This window comes from Ciconia boyciana, chromosome 4, assembly GCF_034638445.1.
Source record: "Ciconia boyciana chromosome 4, ASM3463844v1, whole genome shotgun sequence".
In the NCBI taxonomy this organism is placed as follows: domain Eukaryota; kingdom Metazoa; phylum Chordata; class Aves; order Ciconiiformes; family Ciconiidae; genus Ciconia; species Ciconia boyciana.
This window is the reverse complement of record NC_132937.1, coordinates 68,299,334-68,322,652: the sequence shown is the minus strand read 5'-3', so window position 1 is coordinate 68,322,652 and position 23,319 is coordinate 68,299,334. Positions and strand designations below refer to the sequence as shown.

Genomic DNA, 23,319 nt, shown 5'->3' with positions numbered 1-23,319 from the left:
GTACAATATTGAGAGAACGTATAATGATAAAAAATCTCCAATATGCATTTTAAGGAGTGTTACAAACTTGTCAAATATAGCAGTGATTTGCCTACTTCAATTTTCCTGAAAACACTTATTTTAAAATGAGGCCATTTAATGCAGCTTGTGTCTGCTATATAAACACACTAAATAAAACAGTGACGAACACAGGATTTTCCACACGCTATTCACTAGTGACAAAAAGAAAAATAATTAAAAAAACAAAATTACTGAGCCAAACTTCTACTCTGGGATTTTTGGACCAAGGCCAGGAAAACTTCATAAAAAGATGAAAGCTACCTTCAACATAATTCACACTGCAAAATAATCCTTGCCTGAAGAAATTACTTATATGTGAAGCATGTGCTGAATATTCTTCTTCCAGGTTGAGATCCTTCCAGCACTTCTTGTTGTTTGCTTTATAGCAGCCAATCCAAACTCAGAAAACGAACTTGAAGTACCAGTGGCTTACCTTGGCATGACTTGCTGTCTGAGGCAGGAGTGAATCCCATCTCACACTCACAACGGTAAGCACCGGGGACATTCAAACACTGTCCATTTTCACACAGATTAACATTTTCTGCACACTCATCAACATCTGTAGGAGACAGAAAATTTATTTGAAACTACATGTTTCAGTAGCAAAATACAAATAATATTATCCTGATGTTCAAAATAATACTGCCATTGAGTATTGTTGATATAAAACAAAACATTTACACCTGAAGATGAAGTAAATTGAAAGAATGCAGAAAAGCAAACATAATGTCATTTCCAAAATTATTCCTTTTACCCTGCCATGATTCCTTACTCCTTGTTTTTCACTAACAGATTTAAATTTTTTTTTAATTATACAAGGACTTCAGATTTAGTACTATTAACTCTGACAAATAAGTTGAATACTTTGCTTACAAAGTAAAAACTTTGTCTCCTGGTATATATCGCTATGTTACTTTGACATAAAACACATTCAAAAGGCAAAATTTCTTAAATGAATCATACATAGAAAATTATTTTCATATGCATTTTAGAAAATATTCTTTGAGGATTATGAACATTACAACTACCATTTGCACACTCCTGGGGATTCTTCTAGTATGCCCCAAAAGTGATTTTTTTTTTTTTTAAGAGCTATAAAAGAGCAGAATGACAAAGGAAGGCATTCACTACTGTCAATTTACTATGAAGTTATCATATGGACACATCATTTTTTCCAGATATGCTTATAATTGCAAAAAAAAAATTTCAATATACTTTCTTCATTTTATTAGTCAATCCCTAGTACTCCATCTGATTTTTAAAAACCAGAAGATCTGAAACAGTGTGTGTTAATAACAGGGATGAAAGTTCTTGTTCATTAACCACAAACTTGAAACACATAAACAAATAATATTTGAAGATTCTTAGTCTGAAATAAAAAAAACTTACAATACTAATCAGAAGACTGTCTTGTTAAGGTATAAATTAATTTTGATTTAAAATTAGCCAGTTAGCTAATAATGAATGCATTCACATTAGTTTCTGGGTATTTTACTATCATTAGGATGCATTCCTTCAAACCTTCCAATTTGCTGACCACATAACAGGACATTTCAGAAGTCAAGAGCAGAGATATTGTTGCATCTCCACTCTGTAAGTGATAAAAAACACAGTAACTTAATACTCTGCCATTAATGTTTAATATGAAATCTTTACACTTTATATAATACTTTACACATCAGTTTATTTTTAATCACTTGCTGTGTGCAAAACAATGTTCATTCTTAATAGTGAGCATTTACCAACAAATTTAAATGCAGAGATCATGGGCAATATTTTTCAGCTGTAATTTGTTCTTCTTTTTAACAAGTTCTGTGTTAATGATTAAATCCTGTTCAACTAACGTAGTGAGGGGAAAATAGATGTTGCCTTCCCTGCCAACGACAGACCTGGCCTACAAGACAGGAACCATAACAGAGAGCTGGTGTTTTCTGTTCTTTACTAGAGAGCCTGCTGCTGCAAGCAGCACATGCACATTCAAAAAAATTGGCATGAAGAGGAGGAGGAGGAGGAGCAGGAGCAGGAGGAGGAGGAAGAGGAGGAGGTGGAGGAGCAGGAGGAGGAAGTAGACGGGAACTTCACCCAACAAATGGGCCCAGTGGGTCCAATTTGGCATACAAATCAAAAGAACAATCAGTTGCCTTTGTTAGCATTTCTTCAGCAGATGGGAAGAATCCTGATCTTAAAAGACACTGTTACATTTATTATCTTGCACTTTGGGCTTAGATCTAATTTGCAAAGCTTCCATACAACAGAAACAATCAGTAACAAGTCATTTTTCACAGACATTTCTTACCAGAACAAGTAAATCCATCCCCAGTGAATCCCTCCGCACAGGCACAGCGGTATGACCCTGGGCTGTTCACACACTGAGCGTTGACGCTGCACTGGTGGGTCCCATTGGAGCATTCATCAAGATCTGCACATCAGAGGCAAAAGAATGCAAGCGGTAACAGAGCAGTTAGTATACTTGTCTTACAATTAATTGTCAGGCTAACAAGCGCAACTGCAAAGATAATTTATGTCTCCATAAATGTACAAAGTTCTCATTAGAAGATACAGGGTTAATCTATAGTGATTTCATTTTAATATTTCTTCCTTTAAATTAAAATGCATGGGATTGGGTAAAAAGTTTCCAAGCAACAGATGGAATTCAGCTGACTTGTTACTTGAATGTTAATATCCTGTTAAAGAACCTGAATTCAAAATGAGTTAAAAAACCAATAAACCAAAGAAATATAGTGAGGTGAAAATCTGCCATACATTTGGAGAGTCTTCTCAAGTAACAGAAGAATGTGACAACAATCTAACTCCATGAAAGTTAATGCAAGCTTTCTTATTTACTTGGATGTCAACTTGGATGGAAAAAAAAAAAAGAAAAAGAAAAAGAAAAAAAGAAGAGACTTTCCTTCCCCTCAAGGGCATGTTTAATGGAAATGGCCATATGGGTCCATAACACATGAGTCACACTAGCTAGTGTGGCTAGAGTCACACTATGGGGTAGCCGACAGTCCTTTCTCACCCTTCTGCAGAGTGGTCTCCTGGGAAAACACTCTATACCTGGGAGCTGTTCTAACTACGAGGACACTGATGGAAAAACTTCTTAAAGTTTTCTCCTTCAGATGGGACTTTTTATTTACTTAGTAGAATCTCACATATTTTTAATTAAATTATAATAATAAAGACCAAGGGGCCTTGCCCTTTTTCTCAGATATGCCTTAAAAAGCTTAGAAAATCTAGCCTGCAGTAAAACCTCATAATATGGTAGTTTTTCTTTCACATATTACACCAATAAAGCCTAATTCTTAAACGAAACTCCTCTTCCACAGATCCCAAAATGTTCTGAAAAAAAGGTAAATATTACAATCTTTTACACACCAAAATAAAAGATGAAGGCAAGGGCATGTGATGCTACTCTAGCAGCCCAGCAACAGTAGAATCAAGTTTCCCATACCTCAAGACCAATCTGCTTTATATTAGGGCCTGTAAACTAGACAAAAATTGTATTAAGTAACAGAAATAATATCTTACTGGCAGGAAATAACAAAACAAATTCCATTTTATTTTTGACTGATTTTTTTTATTTTGCACATTCTAGCAGTTATATGGAAACTTTATAAAATACACAGTTAATTCAGTAAGATGTTACACAGATAGGCTTCTGAGGCAAAACCAGTTTTCTTCTCAGAAAACCAAACCCCTGAAACACAAGAATCTTGCAGACCCATCTATCCACAGAGTGCAGCACACAGAAGAGTAATACTTTGTTTCTAATAGAGTAATCACACAGTCACATTACATGCTTTCATTAAAAAAAAAAAAAGGGGAAAAAGAGAAAAGCTTTATTTTCTGTATACTTACCAATACATTTAATGCCATTTCCAACCCATCCTTCTCTGCAACTACATTTAAAACTTCCTGGTACATTGACACATGAGGCATGCATATCACAGTTGTGAGCACCAATTTCACACTCATCCACATCTACAAGCACAAAATAAACTATTAGTATTTACATCAGGAGCACTGGAATATTACAAATTATGTTCCTTTTACATGTTGCTTATTTCCACTGTGCAGGTTTGCAGTCCTTTAAAAAACAAATGTTCAAGACTACAGAATAATTCAAGCAAGTTACTTTCTATTAAACATTCATAAAAAATAGTGACAACTGTATTTTCATTTTGTTCTTTGTTCGTAAACATGACAAAATTATTCTGCTTTCCTGCAACTGCTTTTCAGTTTGAAATTAAAGCTATTTTCCAGACATATTAAATATGCTGATCTTTATATGTCTAAAAATGGGATGAGACCTTTGGGTGCACAGGCACGTTTCAGTTACAAAAATGATTAGTCCAAGATTTTAGTAATTATAGAATAAATTCTTAAAGACCAAATTATAGGAGTGATTCTTTCAGCTTTCCTAGAAGAATAACTTTGGATGAACTTAGCTTCCTGAACGCAGTGGACCCAGTTTGCAGAAGACAAGGTACTGCTTAACTACCACAGGAACTTGTAGAGGTTGAAACTGACTGACTATGATTCTTTAAAATTTGTTAGCATGGGTTGAAGGATGGCATATACTTCCCCTTTTACATCATTCCTTTTTTTAAATTATTTTCTTCTACCTTTTTTTCCTTTTGTCCTGCTCTTAGACTACAGGGTCATTTCCTGCAGCTTTAGTTGACAGATGAGTTCATACTTTAAGTATGTATGACAAATGAGTACCGATAAAATACATCTAATACAAATGCAGCTATGCCCATCCAAGCTATGTTTCATATCACAGATATTCCCCCAATCTATACTGATAAAAGCTCTGCCTTTAAAATTACAGTTATGTAAGGGGCCTCTCATATCATATTGATACTGTTCACGGAACATACCTTTTCAAACTCTGGACACATGCTGACAAATGTAAAATACTTACTCTTATATTTACTATTATGTACAGATACCAATCTCTCACTTGTGTGTGAACACTTGTGCATTTATTTTACCTGAAAGCCAACCAAGGTATGTGCACACCATGACATATATGCTGGAAATTTGCTTTACCTGTGCATCCAGTGGTTCCTTTCTTGACTGAATATCCTAGCTGACAGTGACAAATGAAGGAACCTTTAGTGTTTTCACACTCCCCAAACATACAGATGTTGGAATTCAAATCACATTCATTCACATCTGTAAGCGCACATAAATTCATTATTAGTTGAACATCGCTGTCATTTAACAGCATACTTTGTCTTTTGGAATACTTTCATTCAGGTGAAAATATCAGAAGCATGGTCCAGCCCTATGAAATGTGGCACTTATTAATCTTCATCATAATATATTTCAGCCGTTCCATTCTGTATTCTTTTAATTCCCTAAAAACAAGTATGGATGAATGTGTAGTTCAAATACCCCAGTGTTTTCTAATTAGTTCAGAATGCTAATTATCGGACTATGAAGTAAATTACTTCTTACAAGAAACACTTTAAAGCATTTTTTAAAAACATGTTCTTGATCATAACATAGCTATAATTTTCTTTTGAAGAAGCATTTATACATTCAATTAGTTTTTCTGTACTGATATTATCTACAGGTTTCAATTTACACATTTTGATCATTATTTAAAATTGAATAATGATATATACAAGTGTGTCAATACCTCTGAATAGTATTTGTCAAAATTATAAAAAATAATGAAGTAAATTCAATCAGTTTCTTTAATAAGAATTCAACTTAGAAAAGACAATGAATCTTACGAAACAATGAAACTGGTGTAAGAATAACCCAGAACTGGGCATCTGTCAAGGGGGTAACAGAGGAGTTTCATACGAGTGTTCTGAGTCATGCTGCAGTGGGGCCATAGGGCCCAAGAGCTTTTAAAATACCTTGTCCAATATTTCCATTTGTCCTTTGAAATTATATTAACTAACAGTATTATACTATGACATTAAAGACAGTCACTGTACTGTGGATGAAAAGGCATTTCTGGTATTTGTAGTTGTCCTTTTGAGTGAACTAAGACGTCATGCAATGCAGCCAAAATCTGCCAAAGCAGAGGCCCACATCACATATAAATGAAAAGTGTATTAATATGGACATATTTAATATTAGCTTGCCTTAAACCCCAATATAAGCATGCTAAAACAGTGTAACTAGCAATAGCATGTAAGTATTGTGTTAATGCTGTGATGGCATAGCTAGACACAGTTTCGCATAAGGATGTGCATAAGGAGACTGCCAAAAGGACATAGAAAGGCGGGCGTAGCTGCATGTGTGACACATCATGGCAGCTGCCAGACAAAAGGACAATATAAGCACAAGGGACTGCAAATCAGCAGGAAAACCTCACAGGTACGCCAGAAGAATGACTGGCAAGACAAGAAAACAAGATAAGCCCTACAAGGAGTAGAAGGGACCCTCTTTGTTGTGACAGGGGCAACAGCATAAAAACATAAGCATGGAAAACTGGAGAGGAAAGAAGAGAGACCCACTTCAGTTACAGCTTCTCTTGTAGACAAGCGCTCAAGCCCGATCACCTTGACCTTTGTGACTAAGCAACACCAAGGGCTGGAAGCCAGTCAATGCAAACTACCTGCAACAGCTCTGTGTTATTGTATACTTGCATATAATTTAGAATGTGATTCTTAAAAACTAACAGTTTTGTATGTGCAGTGATAATGATCAATATTGCAGAAGAACTGACCATTGGCAAATGTGTTGTTATTAAATGAATTTAGTAAAATTTGGTTTTGTATTTTAAAACAGGGCTGATTTCATCAGTCTTCTAAATACTCTCATTACAACAACCTTTACTTCCCCAGTATATTCAGTTGTCAAAGTATGAGGCAAAGAAAAGCTGCCATGCTCTAAATCTCCTCAGTTGCAGGAGTTGCAGACTTACCTCTGTAGTTCTGCTTGCTGAGACACCCCTGGAACATAAGAATTGACCTGCTTCTTCCAAAATCTCACTGGAAAAGCCTCAACTATGAAGCATATCAAACAGGGAACTCTTAACACCACAAGGAAACTTCAAACTCCTTCTCTTAGTAGCTCATGGCTATGAGTAGCTCTGGCACAGCCTTCCATTTAGGTTTCGGAGAATGCCTATGGATCATTGGCAGCTTTTTAGTCCAGATCTATATCTGTCACTCTGCTGTGCCTTTAGAAAATGGGTAGCTAGGCAATAACTTTTATTAATGATCCCAAGTATGTATGCATGTGTGGCGGGGTGAATTCCTTGCTGACAAGGAAAAAAGTCCCTCTAATTGTGAAAGAAGCTCAAAGAAACTTCAAGACATTTCAAGAGAGCAAGAAAAATCAAAATGTCTATCAAAGCTGACGTTAAGTAGGAATGAAAGAAGAGGTCAATAAACATTGCACTGATGGTGTTGCTGAAAGCCGATTTGGGAGAAGGTAAAGAGCAGAGACATTAAGAGCATGCCCTTGAGAAGAAATGCTTCCAGAAGCTAGAGCTCTCTCTGTCACATACAAAGATGCAAAATCACCACAAAGGTAACATTCACAGAGAAGTTAGGCTGCAGGTGGAGTGGGGAAAGACCCTTGCAGAAAGAACAAGTGACAAGCCACAACCAGAAAAGTTTTCCCACAACAATATTAAAAAAAAAAAAGTCACAAGGAAAAACAGCATCAGGACTGACGATGTGCTCTTGTGCCAGACTCCCTTCCAGACACCTCAACAATGTGACTGCTCAGCACTTGCTGCCTTGATGCAGACTGAAATTTCAAGAGAGATGCAAGTTTGCTACTGATGTCTCCCTGTTCTTCCCAATTTCAGTGAGCATTGCATATACGATGAAAACTTTCCATTAGGAAGAAAATCTCTCCTAAGGAATAATGTAGTTTGTACCTGAACTGTGTTTTAGATTTTAGAAACCGCATGGCTTTTGCTTTACTTATTAAACTGCCTTTATCCCAACCCATGAGTTTTCTCACTTTTACTCTTCTGATTCTCTCCCCCATCCCACCGGGGCAGAGTGAGTAAGCGGCTGTGTGGGGCCTAGTTGCCGGCTGGGTTCAACCACAACACGAGTGCATAAACTAAAACATTTAGAAGAGACAGAAGAAAATGCTGGAGCACTCAAATAATCTCAATAGAGATGTTTTAGAAGAATCATATCATCACAATTAAATGACTCCTGTTTTTGGAACTATGTGATTGAATTCATCTTTATGGACTTTCCAAATTTTTTTCTACCCTTCCTGACATCTATAGTGACAGGCAAGAAAGATCTACAGGTTTGTTTTTGTTTTTTTATAAAATACATAGTTTCAATACCCAGTTTCAAGGACTCAGCAGAACATCCTAGAACATTAGCTGCTGAATTTTTAGACTTGCATTAAATTTGGTGCATACAGGTACTTACCAATACAAGTTTTCATGTCCATAGAAGCCATAAATCCATCATAACAGAGACAGCGATATTCCCCTGGAATATTAGTACATTGCCCGCCATCACAGATATCTGGATTGTTTTCACATTCATCAATATCTGCAAAAAAAAAAATCAGATAATAATTCTGTCACTCTGGTATGGATCCACTAAAAGAATACCATGTTCATACTGGCTGCAAGATACGATGCTGGAACTTTTAATATATTAAAACCTACCTGCACATGTCCTGACATCTGGCATTAGAGCATAGCCGTCACTGCAGCTACATTCATAGCTGCCTTCTGAGTTAGTGCAGTGGGTATCACAGCCTCCATTCATTATCATACATTCATCAATATCTGGGGAAGCAAAATTAGTAGTAAGTCTACTTTTATAAGGAAAAGTAATCATCTCTTGCCATTTTACTTAGCAGAAGAAACAGTTTATCAGTGATATGATTCTCAATTTTTATTCTCACTCTACTGTCTCTGATTTATATTTTGTTCAGCTTTCTCTTCTTCAACTGCATTTTCATCTGTGGGAGCAAGTGACTACTTTTAGTTGTTGCTTTTGTTCATATGTATTACCAGGGATGTAAAAAAAGTGCAAAAGACAACATGTGGAAAGGAAAGAAAGAAAAGCCCTGTGAAACTTAGGTTTCATTAAAGCCTGAAATGTAGCACAAATTTATATTTTTGCAAAAAAATAAACAAAACCAACAAATAAAAAAACCTCTCAATACCTCTGTTCTCCTTACCAATGTGATGACAACTACATAATTCAGTATTACTATAGTGAAGGACTTAAGAGATGCATACAGTAAGGAGAAAAAGTGAAAGAGGAACCATCAATGCATGGTGCCGTTCTTGTTTGATCAAGAAACCAAGCAGTATTTTCTGGTTGTTAGCTCAAACTTCTGATTTTAATGGAGTAGTACCATAAGAATTTTTTTTCTCAAAGTATTCTGCAGAGTTCAGTACAGCAACAATCTTTTTATACGTTCTTTATACTTCCAAGGTAAAAGAAGGGTCTATGATAATTCATGATATACCTAATAGCAGATGAGAAGATGGCCCTGCTCAGTTTCAAAAGGAAGGTATGAAATGAAATAAAAACAAAGACAGATGAAATTATATAAGCTGAAGCACAAATACATAGGTGAAGGTGTACAACACTTGCCTATGCAGCCTTGTCTGTCAGGAGTGGCCTGGTACCCAGAGTTACAGGAACACTGGTACGTTCCAACCATGTTCACACACTTGCCATTTCTGCAGAGATTGTCACTTAACGAGCACTCGTTTACATCTGGAAAAGAATCATTCATATCAATTACTTGTTATTTGGAATGCAGACTAACTGCTCAAATGCTAGAGAAAGAGGGTGAGAGGTAATATTTTAAACTGGTGGCTTTCAGGCTTTTTCAATTTCTTTCTTGTTCTTAGCATGTTCCAGTTCATGGTGTAGAGCTCTGAACAGTATGTTTAAGCCAGTGTCCAAAGGTTTGTCATCCTTATTTCTGGTCTCTGAGCATTAACTGCACAGTCTGCTGGTTTAAACCAACTCTTGAAGCAACTATGCATCAAACATGGAAACCAAAGATAATATGCATTATGTTTTTTGCATTTTTTCACCATTTTGGTGAACTATGTGCAAAAAGGAGAGCTGCATTTCAATAAGGGACAATACTTCTTTGTGACTGTAGGAATGAAGTGCATTTTGTGCTTGTATGTATTTTACTTGAAAGTTGCCAACATGAGTGGTACAATCCTTTGAGTTGCTAAATAATCCCCAAGAGGCTTGGTAAAATACTCCATTTTGAAGTCAAGAACGTTAAGGGCACTGGAGATTTTACAGGACCTGTTACAAGGTTTTAATTTGAAGACATTCATATAAAAGAGGAGCACGAATTTGTATAAGATATTTCTGAGACCCCATCCTTGCCAGAGACAAGAAGTTTTCATAGCACAAATAACCACTCTTCTTAGAAAGCTGACGACTACTATTCTGAGTTGAAACTCACCTATGCATTCCTCACGTGATGGTGACAGCTCATGTCCCAAAGGACAGTCACACTGAAAACTCCCTTCAGTGTTCACACATGTGCCACCTCTACACAGCAGAGGGTTGCGTTCACATTCATCAATATCTGTGAAAAGACCATGATAAACAAATACAAAATCATTACTAAGGAGCAACAAAGAGAAAAGCAATTCTCAGTGTCTGTTAGTGACAAAATCTGGAGGTCAGAAATAAAAGGAATGTTTCATGGAAGCAGTGTCGCTCCTTTCCTCATACTGCTTAACAGGGCAAACAAAAACCTATACATTAGTAACTCTAAAAATAGGTATTTTTCCCCTCAAGAAAACCAGAAATTCATCATTCAAAATTAAGTATTCTAGGAGACACAGGACACAACAAAAGACAGCAACTATCTGGATGGTTGCCATTTGGAACAATGTATTAATGTGCTGAAATTTTCAAAAAAGTGCTTCTTAATGCAACCAGACACCGATTTATGTATGCATTCAAATTGTTGTCTATGGATGCTGTTAATGGGGATGTGTGTGTGTAAACTTTTAACTAAATGGCTATTCAGCTTGATAACTCCTGCGTATGTTGTTGTGTGGCTGACAAGTATGCTTGCTACAGCTTATAATGGCAAACTGAGTATTTGGCTCACAAACCTGATAAAAACAGCTAACGCTGTACATGTGGATGAAGAGAAATATGACCAAAAGATGTTCAAGGTGCAGGATGCACTCACACTTTTGGACTCCCAGGAAGCATTATGGCTACCTATCCTTGAAACTAGAGACTTTTATTCAGATAGGCAGACTAGTGTTACCTTTCATTAGCCTGAGAATTTAGCCAAGATATCATTGGGTTTTGCAAGTTATTCACATGAGGGGAGAAACTGCCTGATAATAGAATTCAACATCTCTTTTGCTGTACTGTTTGGATAGTCCTCGCAGCTCCAAAATGTCTTCATTGAACATTATGCCCTCCCTTTCTTAGTTCCTGCAAAAGGCCCTCAAGAAGTAATTTCTCTTCTTATCTCCTCACTCTCTGCTTATTTATCTGACATCTTGCTTCCCTGCCTCCGTCTTACAGATAACGTATCTCTGCCATACAGTATTGATTCTCTGCATTTGTACTCTGTCTCTCATGAAGGCTGTTCAGCTTCCACAGTTTAGCTTCGTTATGTTCATCTGTGATTCAGCCAATGATTTTTTGCTGACTTTTGGAGTCTAAAAGCATCACAATTTGCAGGAAATCAAGTAAAGGTCAGAGACCTGCATGGCCTCCTGGCACACAGGGGCATAGGACCACTTATCTGAGTTCAATTACAAGCACAAAAGCTCTTGACAAAACTCAAACACAAAAAGGAAGCCTAAAATAGGCAAAAGCAGGGACAGATGCTGCAGGAGAAATACAGAGGCACTGTCTGAGTGTGAAGGGATGGGGTTAGGAAAGCCAAAGCCACCAGGAGTTGACCCCGGCAAGGGATGCGAAGGGTGTAACAGCAGCAGCAAAAACATGAGGGGAAATGGGGGAAGGGAACTGCTGACACAGGACATGGAAAAGACCCATGAGTGCTGAGAGGGAGCTGGCCAATGTAATTTTGAAGCCACTCCTTACTATCCTTGAAAGGTCATGGAAATTATGCAAGCATCTTTAGGGTGGGAGGAGAGGAAACGTCAATCCAATCTTCAAGGAGGGCAAGGAGGAGGACCCATTCAGCCTCATCAAGATGAAAATCTCACGACTTTTCATTTTCATTGTTTATTTCATGCTGTATTTCACGAAGAACTCCAAATACTAATTCAAGATTTTTTAAGGTGGCTAGTAACTTTTGGTGTCTCCTTATTTATTCTGGTAACTAGACAGGTTAGAGAGATGGAATTTTTCAGGAAATGCTCTCAGAATTTCTTGAGTCCTAGAAGAATCAAGGAAAAGTGAATCACACTACTTCTAAAACTCCAGCCTTCTACTCCTAACTTTACCAAATGTTTGGATACCTCATTAGCCATTTTTAAACTACATGAATGAATAGTTGCTGCCATTCTAAAATATCTATACAGAAATGTGTAAAAGTAATTAGCAAAAAGAACAAGCAAAGCTATATGCATAGTTCATTTATCTGTCCTATAAACTGTATATCTGTCTCATTTGTTCAAGAAGTCACAATAATTATACATATGAAGCGTTCAGTGGAGCAGAGCTAGTCAGAGTACAGTCAGGCTAGGCTTTGTACAGTAAATGGACAGACTCCAGGTCATTCTGGCAACACTTACCCATACAGTTCTTCATCATCATAAATCCACTTTCGTAACCATCAAAGCACTCACACTCAAAGCTTCCAGGAGTGTTGACACAAGTACCACTTCCACATAAGTCTGGGGAGATCCGGCACTCATCAATGTCTATTTTATAGTAATGGAGAGGTAGAAAAATCAAACAGAGTTTAAAGTTATTCTGCTTTTCACAGAAGTGAACACTTGGCCATTACAAATTAATTCCACAGAAATCATATATAGTATACAAATCAAGAGAAAAAATGAAATTAATTTAATATTTAAAGGAATATCTGATTATGTGAAACAGTTTGTGGAAGATTCATAATGCAATGCCTTCAGAGCTCTCAACTATAGATTAAACTATGTAACAAGTAGGCTTCCATCAGGTGTAATTTAAGGTTAGATTTCTAAGGAAATTACTAACAGTAACAAATTCTGAGTTGTTATTATTACAGAGGTAACAATTGTCTTCATGACTACAGTGCCATTGATATTAAATTGCTTATTATGAAGATGTTTATGCAGTAATAGCATTATAAGCTTACATATACCCTTTCCATTAGGAATTAAAGTAGCTCCTTTGAAAGCTAGATTACAATTCACTGGTTCTCTTATTAGTTAAGTTTGGATGAAACTTACTGTGGAAAACTATAGCACGTTTGTAGAAGATAAGAAGAGAAGAGAAGGAAATGCTCTTTGTAAGACACACTGGTAGTGAGGCAGGAAGCTAAAGAGGAATTTGTAATATGGACATGATCCAGTGAAACAGGTCAGTGTTGAAGGAGAGGACTGGAAAGAAGAACTGGATAGCCTGTTATTTACTATCTCCTCACATCTTTCCAGAGTTCTCTCTTCCTTACTCTACTGCCCATCCAGTGTTTTTGGAGTGAACTAGGGTTCAATGCCTTTGTTTCATGTTCTCCACTATACCCTCTGCCTTCAGCTTCATTCACGACTGTGTCATTAATTTTTACATATTAAGAAATCATGAAGTCTTTACAGGGAATAAAAATAATAGAATATTTGAGACAATTAAGACATTTGTCCAGGATAGGGCATAGGATTGGTTCTGTCATCCAAGAAGTCCAGGGAGCAAGGAATCAGAGAAGAGCATCAACATGTTTGCAGTAAGTTGGTGACTGGGCAGTAAACTCATTTGTGTAAGTGGTTAAGGAAAACTAGGCAAGTATAAGCTTAACTAAAGAAACCGCTAAAGATTTAAAACAGTTCTTTTTTCACCACATGCAAGAGTCTGTTTTGCCTCCGTGTCACTCCCCGTGGCCAGGTTTCTGCCAAATTAAGATAGTTCAGTCCTCACACGCAGATGTGTGGAGGTGTCAGATGGTAACCCAAGTGGTGGGCCTGGGATGTTACAGAGTATCTGGCCTTCTGTAGGCTTTATAGAACATTTTGTTGCTAATTTAAAATAAAAAAAAAGTCTTCTGTTTAATAAAACTTGGTTCTCTACAGCTGCTCAGTGGAACATTTTCATCAGAACAAACTTTCAATGGAAAACAGAACCAAAAAAAGCTTTTGTAGGGAGAAGTTTTCTGACCTGTTCTTGTTAGTTTAGAAATAAAGTTTGTTAAATGCATTTCTCATCAATGCAATCGCTATAAAAACAAGGAAATCACCAGTTAGGGCAACATTAATATCCAGACCAACCTCAGTTAACATGCCTTACCACCCACACTTCATACTACTCAGACTCACTCATAGACGCCTATGTGTTATAACAAAACCTCCTTCATTTTCCGCACAGAGCCACCCACAAAGCAGGCATCCAGGTTCTCATAACCAGAACACTATCAAGCTTATCTTCTGTTTCAGTTTTCCAGGCAGTAAATAACAAAATATTAAACTTTTAAATTAAATGCACATCTCTTCTTGAGTTAACATTGCACTATGTCAGAATTGCAGAGGTGCCTCTGCGTGTGCTTGGCTGTCAAACCTAAATTAAAATTAATTTGCAGTGGAGTCTCTAAGTTCATTTGGTAATACAATGACCAGGGAGTAAGGAACGTAAATTAAGTTAATCTGTATGTTAAAACATTGAACTTGGCTTTGCTAGTGATCCGTACTGATTTTTCAGGTTGTACTGATAGAGCATGACCTGAGCATCTTTAACACCAATTTAAAAAATTCCTAATGGACAAGAAGAACATTACATTTATTAAAGAACCACTTTCTGAAAGGGAAACCTAAGACGGTTGGCCATTCTGTCCAAAGATTAAGCTCTTAGAAACTGAAGGAAATGCAAGACATTAAGTTTCAAGATAACCAAGCTACACAACAAGTGCAAGTTCCTTTAACATGCCCCAGGGACGTGGTAGAGTCCCCATCACTGGATGTTTTCCAGATGGACAGGGTGCTAGATAATCTCATCTAGGCTCCCTTTCCCACAAAAGGTTGGAGCAGATGATCTTTTGAGGTCCCTTTGAACCCGGACTATTCTATGATTGTAGGAAAAACGGGAAAATGTAAGACTTACCTGTACAGTTTCTTTCTTCCATATCTAAAGTAAACCCACTGTTACATCTACATTTGAAACTTCCAATTGTGTTTCTGCATTTACCATTCATGCACATACCAGGGAACACTTTACATTCATTGATATCTATGAAATAAAAACAAAAGAAAAGAGCGTAGTTAAGCACAAATATATACAAAATTAATGGGAATTTCCTGTTTCTTCTTATCAATTGTATTGGGCATAAAAGGCAGGGTTTGGGTTTCAGGGGACTAGAGGGATGGCCTCCTCCTACACAGGTTAGGATAATGAAAAAATGAAACCGAGGAGGCAAGCAGGAGGGAACATTGTTGGAGACATGACTGGAGATGCACTCTTGGAACGCAGAACTCCTTATCTGTGAGGAGGAACCCCTGAGGGACTGCCACCCCTGGAGGACCTATGTCAGGGCAGAGACGCTCCTGAGGAACTCCTGAGGAACTCTCGCCTGTGGAAGACCCACACCAGGGCAGGGACACCCCTGAGGGACTGCAGCTGTGGGTGACCCACGCCAGGGCAGGGACGTGCCTGAGGGACTGTGGCCTACAGGTGACCCAAGCAGTGCGGGGAACACCCTGAGGGACAGCGGCCCATGAAGGATGCATGCTGGGGCAGAGACACCTCTAAGGGATTGTGACCCACATGCAGCCTCTGCTGGGGTAGGGGGATTCCTGAGGGACCATGACCTGTGGGTGATCCATGCTGGGGCAGCAACACCCCCCAGGGACTACAGTATACGAGTGGGGCTGGGACATCCTGAAGGAGCATGGGCTGTGGACAACCCATGCCGGAGCACGAATACCCCTGAGGGCCTCTGTCCTATGGAGGAGCCCATGCCAGGGCGCAGAAAATGAGTAAGAAGGAAGGAGCAGCCATAGAAAAGACTAAACAACAAGGGGTGACAAAGAGAAACCGCCACAGTGTCCCCAAGGCCCTATGCTGCCAAATGCTTCATCCATGGGACCAGGGGGGCTGGAGACCAGGAAGGGTGGAGGAGAGGTGCTGGGTTGAAGCCGAGCCTGGGGGTAGGGAAGAAAAGATGTTTCCCTACTTGTTGAATTGTTTATGCTTTCTTTGCTTCTCAATACCCAAACCAGTAATTAAAAGTTTATGTTATTCAGCAATCAATGAAATTCAGTGAAATTCCGAGAGTTGAGACATTTTTGCCATGATGCCAATACGTGTATTGTGCTCTATTTTGCTTTCTAACACAATGAATATTCATGGTGTTCCTGAGCCAGCTTGTAAAAGATGTAACTATTACCTAGTTGACTGGGCTTTTTTTAAAATTGAGATTGCCAGAGTGATATCTAGAGCTCAGTTTAGAAAAGGGTAATTTTTCTTTTGTAGAGTAACAAACGAAATGTTTCACCTCTTCTAAATGTGTTTGGCTGGACAGCTGGATAAGACAGGCTGTTAAAGGATTTTGCACAGGACAAATAAAGGTTTTTCATGTGTCAGCCTCTCTCATATGCACCCCCCAACAGCATTTACAAACTTGAATGAGCTTTTCTTACACTCTATGATATAATTTGCTAGATGAATGTCCTTACCTGAGAATCATCTTTGTTGAAACAAACTTCTATCTCCTATGTATTAGTGTGAATGGAAGAAAAGTGTGGTCCAAATACAAAAGCAGAAACAAGAAGCAAAACCTTACAAAAATCTTGGAGTGGACAAGATTTTATTATTATTAAATAATAAGAATTTATTATTTCTAATGAAATATTTTTAATAAAAACAAATGATTACATTATTATTATTATTATTATTATTATTATTATTATTATTATTATTAAATTCCTTTTTTGTTTAGTAAATCACCACCAAACGTTCACAGTTTGCCTGAGAATAGTAAGTCCTGAAAATCAGAGCTTATGTATGGTGAAGCAGAGGTCCAATCTGTTAATGTCCTCTCAAGCAACTCAACATATTTCAAGACAAATGCTTCAGAATACATCCTTTTAAAAATAAATAAAATACTAAAATATTTCTGGATCACCTCTGCTTCTGCACACAGAAATTTACAGTTTTTCTTCTCAGACCTCAGTCACCTAAAATATCTCAGATCTTGTTTCTTAACATTTTCCAGCCTCTTCAGTTTTGTTTTTGCTCTACAGGAGGTCATGCTAGTAAAAAGTGGACAAAAGGCTTTTATTTACTTCTTTATCACTGCAGGTCCTTGTTATCACTGCCCTCGTAATTTTAATGCAACAGACACCCTTCCCTTTTAATCATTTATTAATTCTGCAAACCATAGAAAGAACCCATCCTTCTTCAGTCTCTCTTTCACCCTGGCCAAATTTAGTAATATTTTACATTTACATCTTAACTCCCTGACTTTATAGAACTTCATCTAACCCTCAGTTCACTCTTTGCAAAGCACTACCTTAAAAAAGGTGCACTTTTTTTGTTATTCTCATCATTTGGACCTCCTCTCCCTTCAGTCCTGTCATAGTAATTTCTTTTTTCTCCTTACCAAATTCAAATTTTGCACCTTTTCCTTTTAGGCTCCTGTAACTCTCCTGAACACCATGCAAGCAGAGAGTTTCCCACCTGCAAGGTCAGCACTTTCAGGCAAACATCTTTTTAACATCTCTCATCTCAATTACATAACAAACATAGACACAAATCCTGACATTTTATTAGAATATTCACCCAGATGTACCTATAATTCCCAGATGTATCTAAAATAATAATTTTTAGATCCAAGAAGGAACCCTTACCTTTATAAAATGGCCTGCCAGTTAGAATATCTCCCCTGTTGGAAAAGCCAGGACCTCTGGGACACAGAGCCTCATATTCCTTGGTGCCAGGCTTAGGACACTCCTCACAGTCAGAGCCCCAGGCAGCTCCCACAGCACAGCAGCAGGCATCCATACGAAACTTGCCAGGCACAGACTGAAGGCACTCATCTTCATCCCATTTCAGGTAGCATTGCTCCAGGCGAATATCTGCTCATTTTACAACCACAAATAGGCATTTTACCCTTTGCTAAGGTTTTCTGTTTTTCAGAAGCACCTATTTCTGAGGCACAAGTACATGTGAGGCTTAGTTTCTGGGCGATAGATTTCTGCTCAACACTCTACACTTCTGCAGAAGGTGCAACCATTTGAAGTTGCTAATACTGCACTATAGTTACGTTTCTGGATCTCTGTTGTACCACATAAAAGTACAAGAATTTCTTTTGTTGTCTCCCAATATCAAGATATACCATTACTCTGACATGACTGTGCTTTTCAGGTTTCTATGTGTATTTGATAGGACAGAGACATGTATTTCTTTACTATATCAGGTATTCTCATTTACAAATTGACCTGCATTCATGGTAAAAAAAAATATATATTCCTACCTATGCTTATATTATTAAATTAATTTAATAATACCAGGAATGCAGAAAAAAAAAATTGCTGACCGTTGTTAGGCTTACTTTAACACCAGTTAGCAGAAGAAAACAATATGGTTTCCAGAAAAATTAGTTATGGTTATACTCAGGAGTGCCATTTGCAGAAAAGCAGGTCAACCAAAAGAGAGATCAACCAAGTATGCAGGCAAAATCTGTACTTGCATACCCAACTGTCAGGAAAAGTACACCACACACTGGTCTGTACACAGAAAAAAATCAGCTTTGCTACATCTTACATACAGTAAAAAATAACAACAACAACCCATTTGAAAGCATCAGTACATTCCACACTTTTCAGCTATTTGTATGTCAGTAAAGAAAAAGTTTAAAATTTTTAGAAAAAAATTTAGTATTTGTTAAAATATAAAATTGGTATAAAAAATGGGTTATTAAGCCTCTACATGCTAATTTCTACAACACAGGAGAATTTCTATGCCCAAATTCCAAAAATCTGGCAAGTAATACCAATAATGGGAAATGGACAGTATCAATTACAGCAGTGCTAGAGAAGATGTTTGTGATACTATACAGAAATTTATCAGTAGCTTAATGCTGTCCAAGAAAAGAGAGTTATTTTCAGTATGTAAGGAAGATCACAAGGACACACCGTGTCGAATAAAATAACTTCTGGACATATTCTAGAGCCTCCTGACATGACTGAAATGGACTGGAGGTCAAGCTGTATTTTCAGGATAAATATAAGCATTAATGTTTCATATGATATACTGGACTGGAAGTTAGGCTTTAGCAAACCTAACAGAACTCTTAAGTGCTTAGTGCAAAAAGCCGTGAAGAAGATGCAAGATCTAAAAATAGCACAGATGAGCTGCTGAACTGTTTTCCATACAAGCCCTTCAAAGTTGTGCAGATTTGTAATATAAATTTACCCTATGCACATCAGAAGTTAAACAATTTAGAAGCAAGTATAAGAAAGAGAAATTGTTCAAAGAATACTCATGGTTTCCTGTAAACTATTCCACATCAAGATCATATTTATTTTTATTTCCAGAGATTCAGCAAACATACTGCTAATAAATATCTGTTTGCACTAAAATCACTGTAGTGGATCCTGCAGGAAATAAACATAGTTCAGAAATACATGACATAGGGCACAGTGCTTGTGTAGCATAGGAGAAGGCACGTATCTTGTAATATCAAAGGTAATTTTTAAATTAAAATAAGAAAAGGAAACATGGCTTTGAGGGTAAAGGAATCTTGTGTCTTGCTTGAAAATGAGTCCTTTGTTCCAACTTTTATATCTGTCAACCACAATTAAATTCACACCTGTCCTTATCAAATTTCTCATTGAGAAACAATACAGGGTTGATGGCCACAGATACCAGTGACTGGCAACAGAATTACAAGTTGGGCGGGTTGGGGGAGGAGTGGAATATCAAGTAAAACCTAACAAGCAAAACTGCGTAAGGTATGCACAAACATAATGGGTATGTGCATCTGGGCAGACTTGGGTTTGAATTATTTCTTTTTTCTGAAACTTTTATACCGATTGTACCCATCAGATTAATTTCAAAATTCTGCTTACTTTAATAAATATCTCTAGAATTACATCCACATTAAAAAACCCCACAACCTGGTAACTGTATCAGCTATTGGTAAGGCATAGTGCAATTAAAGCAAAAGTGTTTGCTTAAATTTGAATCTGCTAGAGGAAAGAGAACACTGTCGAAATAAAAAAATAAAGGTTAGAGTAGGAAAATTCTTGATATGAAGCAAGGGTTGAAAATTTTTTTTGTTCTGCTGCACTGTTTTTTTAAAAGAAATCAATGCTGTCAGTGATCACATTTTTAGTCCCTAGAACTGGTAAGAAAAATTAATATGGCTTCTAGAATCTATTCTAAACATCTAGTACTCTGACTTTATCTTTTTTCATCTCTGAACGTTGATTTCTAAAGATGCAGATTAATAACATTAACTACACTTCCTACAGGATACTTCTGTTTTCTTGAACTTACACAGGGGTTCAGTATTTTTTATACCTGAAGTCTTTCCTAGAGAAATGTATGTCTTCACGGACATCATGTTTTGTCAGTAGAAGATACTTCATCTTCTACAACGCAGATGAAGTCTTATTTTTATCTACACTCATTTTGTTTACTGTCAGACAGACCAATATGCACCAGCATATTCGTGCTAAGAGGTAGTACCCGAGTTTCACAAAATGACTGGACAGCAACAAAGAGCAACGTTCAGACTGCATTACAAGCTGCTGTCTGACCAGCTGACTGCTTATCATCTAGCTCCCAGTGAGTCAGACATTTCTGTTCCCGAATGGGAGTCAGAGTAAGGGTAGCACTCGAGCAAAACCTATTGATTGCACTGTGGGCAAAACAAGTCTTAACACAAACATCCATGTTCCCTCAGGGGATTAACAGCTGTTCCCTGAACTGGCACAGGCATTTGATATCTAAGCAGGCATGAACTAAAACATATGCTTAACAAACTGCTTTTGGAGGAATTCAGAAACAAACCAAACATCCTTTCACACCCCTTTGAGAATAATTTTGGACAACTGTTGGACACAGGTAAAAAGCTAGCAGAGTTGAGTGCCCTCTTACCTAAACACACTCGCCCTGTTCCATCCAGTGTCAGTCCTTCAGGGCATTCGCAGTGAAATGAGCCTCTGCTGTTAACGCACCGGCCATTGGGACAAACCCCTGGGAAAACTTCACACTCATTCACATCTGTTGGGGAAACAAAGAGTTGAGTTACATGCTAACTTGAAGGAGACAGCTACAGGTTTATTGAGAATTTAAGCTACATGAAAAAAAGTGAGAGGCTTTCATCCATACTGTATTAGGGTCTGAACACTGTTCTGAACAAGCATCTGTCTCAGTCTCAAGGAACTCTTGCAAGATCTTCAAATCATATGGCACTAAGATGCCACATTCTCTTCTCTAAGACAAGATGATGAATATGGCTGAGAGAAAGGAAAAACTAAAGGGATTAAATGTATTTTGAAGGAGCAGTTCCATTCTTTTTGTATCATTTTTATATTCTCCAACAAACAGTGTAACATAACACTTCCCAATAGTCAGTAACTGTTTATGAAGGCATTAATCTAAGGTCAATATGATTAGGCCTGACAAAAACAACTTTAAAAATCCCCTTTTATCTCATTTTGAAAGGAAATAAAAGTGACATCTTGAGTAAGAAGCAAAAACTTCACCTTCACAGGTAACACCCTTCACTCTGGCAAATCCTCTTGAGCAAGCTGTGTCTGGAATTAAGCCAGAAAGATATATCACTACTTTAGAATGACAGAAACACAGGAGTAAATAACTAAAAAAACCCAAAATCTATCTTTGGAATTCTCTAATAATTTGACTGTATAAGGTGGTGAGTGCTCTAGCCTCATCAAGCAAGGTATTGATTCATACATATTATTTAAAACAAGTGAATAGTTGAGGAAATTAAATCTTAGACAGTTACTTTCTCATGGGCTTTCCTTAATGGAGACCAGAATGCTCAGCATCTAATCATATCAATCTCTGCACTCAGATGTAGCTGAAAGGTAAATTTCCTGTAAAGTTGCCTGAAGATTTAAAGGTTTAGTGATGCCAGTTATCACTAAAGGGTTTTTCTCCACTGCAGCTTAACAAAGGATCTGAGCAATGACATTATTTTAGGATATGCATGTAAAATGTAGCATGATGTAGTGATATGAAAGCTTGCTGAAATTTAGCTAGTTAGAGAATAGGAAATTAAATGGCCAAATGTACCCAGTCTGAGCTAATTAGGTCTCTAGATTGATCAGGTTTTGATTAGTTTTACCAGTCTAACCTGACCATGCTGCTTCCTGGAGTCCAAAGTAATATCTTTGCTTGATGCTGCACTGCACAGTTAAGAGCTCTGTTGGATGTTGTTTGCACCACACTTGTTAGATGGGATTCATGTGCCCACAGTTATTGTTCCAATTAAAAATGAAAGGCTAAACGTCCTGACACTGGTTCAGCTGCAAGTGGCATTATTCAAACCTTATGGGGAGAATGTGGCAGAGTATTTTTTCCACAAACTAGAGCACACAGTTAGCATTCCTGCTTCCAACTTCTAGACCTAGCCCTGTAATCTAATAGTAGTACTATTCTGCAATCAATAATTGTACATAAACGATGTGTTTGAAAGCAGGTGGAAAAAGTGTTAACAGTCTACAACATAAAAAGCCCTCAAGCCTTTTACCAGATCTTTCACTTTTCTATTGTAGTCCTTACTCCCCTACCCCAATGCACAGTCCCAGTGGAGAAAAAACTTATGTAATTATTAAAAGATTTATTCACATGTTATTTCCTGGTAACTTCAAAGTTATTAGAATGATCTCTCATGGTGGAGATTACAAGTGATGCTAAATAAGACAACTTAATTTCATAGTTTTTTTGTGTTGTCTGTTTGTTTTCTACACAGGAAATGATGAGATCTACCTAGTGGTACTTCTTCTCTTCTCCCAAAAGATGCAGGATATGAGAGCATACCTAATTCACATCGTTCACATGGGCTGCCCCAAGCTGCTCCTAAGGTAGCACAGCATTCAGATTTCAGTGTAGCACCATTGATGTTGACTTCACAGCGACTGTCTTGGATGTTAAGCCAGCAAGTCCCCTTCAGGCTATCTGCAGAGGAATAGAAAATAATATGGAATTGTCA

The 23,319-nt window shown here is 37.5% G+C and overlaps 1 protein-coding gene across 1 annotated transcript in view; it reads right to left on the bottom strand.

Moving 5' to 3' along the window:
- The window catches only part of FBN2 (fibrillin 2), a 180,750-nt gene that overhangs the window by 46,103 nt on the left and 111,328 nt on the right, over window positions 1–23,319 (bottom strand). Inside the window, exons 21-34 of the mRNA XM_072859710.1 lie at window positions 23,148–23,285; window positions 21,848–21,898; window positions 21,237–21,362; window positions 17,981–18,208; window positions 15,237–15,362; window positions 12,743–12,871; window positions 10,468–10,593; window positions 9,627–9,752; window positions 8,684–8,806; window positions 8,439–8,564; window positions 5,119–5,244; window positions 3,922–4,044; window positions 2,357–2,479; window positions 494–619 (exon numbers count right to left, since the gene is read on the bottom strand). Coding sequence (XP_072715811.1) covers window positions 494–619; window positions 2,357–2,479; window positions 3,922–4,044; window positions 5,119–5,244; window positions 8,439–8,564; window positions 8,684–8,806; window positions 9,627–9,752; window positions 10,468–10,593; window positions 12,743–12,871; window positions 15,237–15,362; window positions 17,981–18,208; window positions 21,237–21,362; window positions 21,848–21,898; window positions 23,148–23,285 — 1,797 coding nt within the window. The remainder of the gene's footprint in view (window positions 1–493; window positions 620–2,356; window positions 2,480–3,921; window positions 4,045–5,118; window positions 5,245–8,438; window positions 8,565–8,683; window positions 8,807–9,626; window positions 9,753–10,467; window positions 10,594–12,742; window positions 12,872–15,236; window positions 15,363–17,980; window positions 18,209–21,236; window positions 21,363–21,847; window positions 21,899–23,147; window positions 23,286–23,319) is intronic.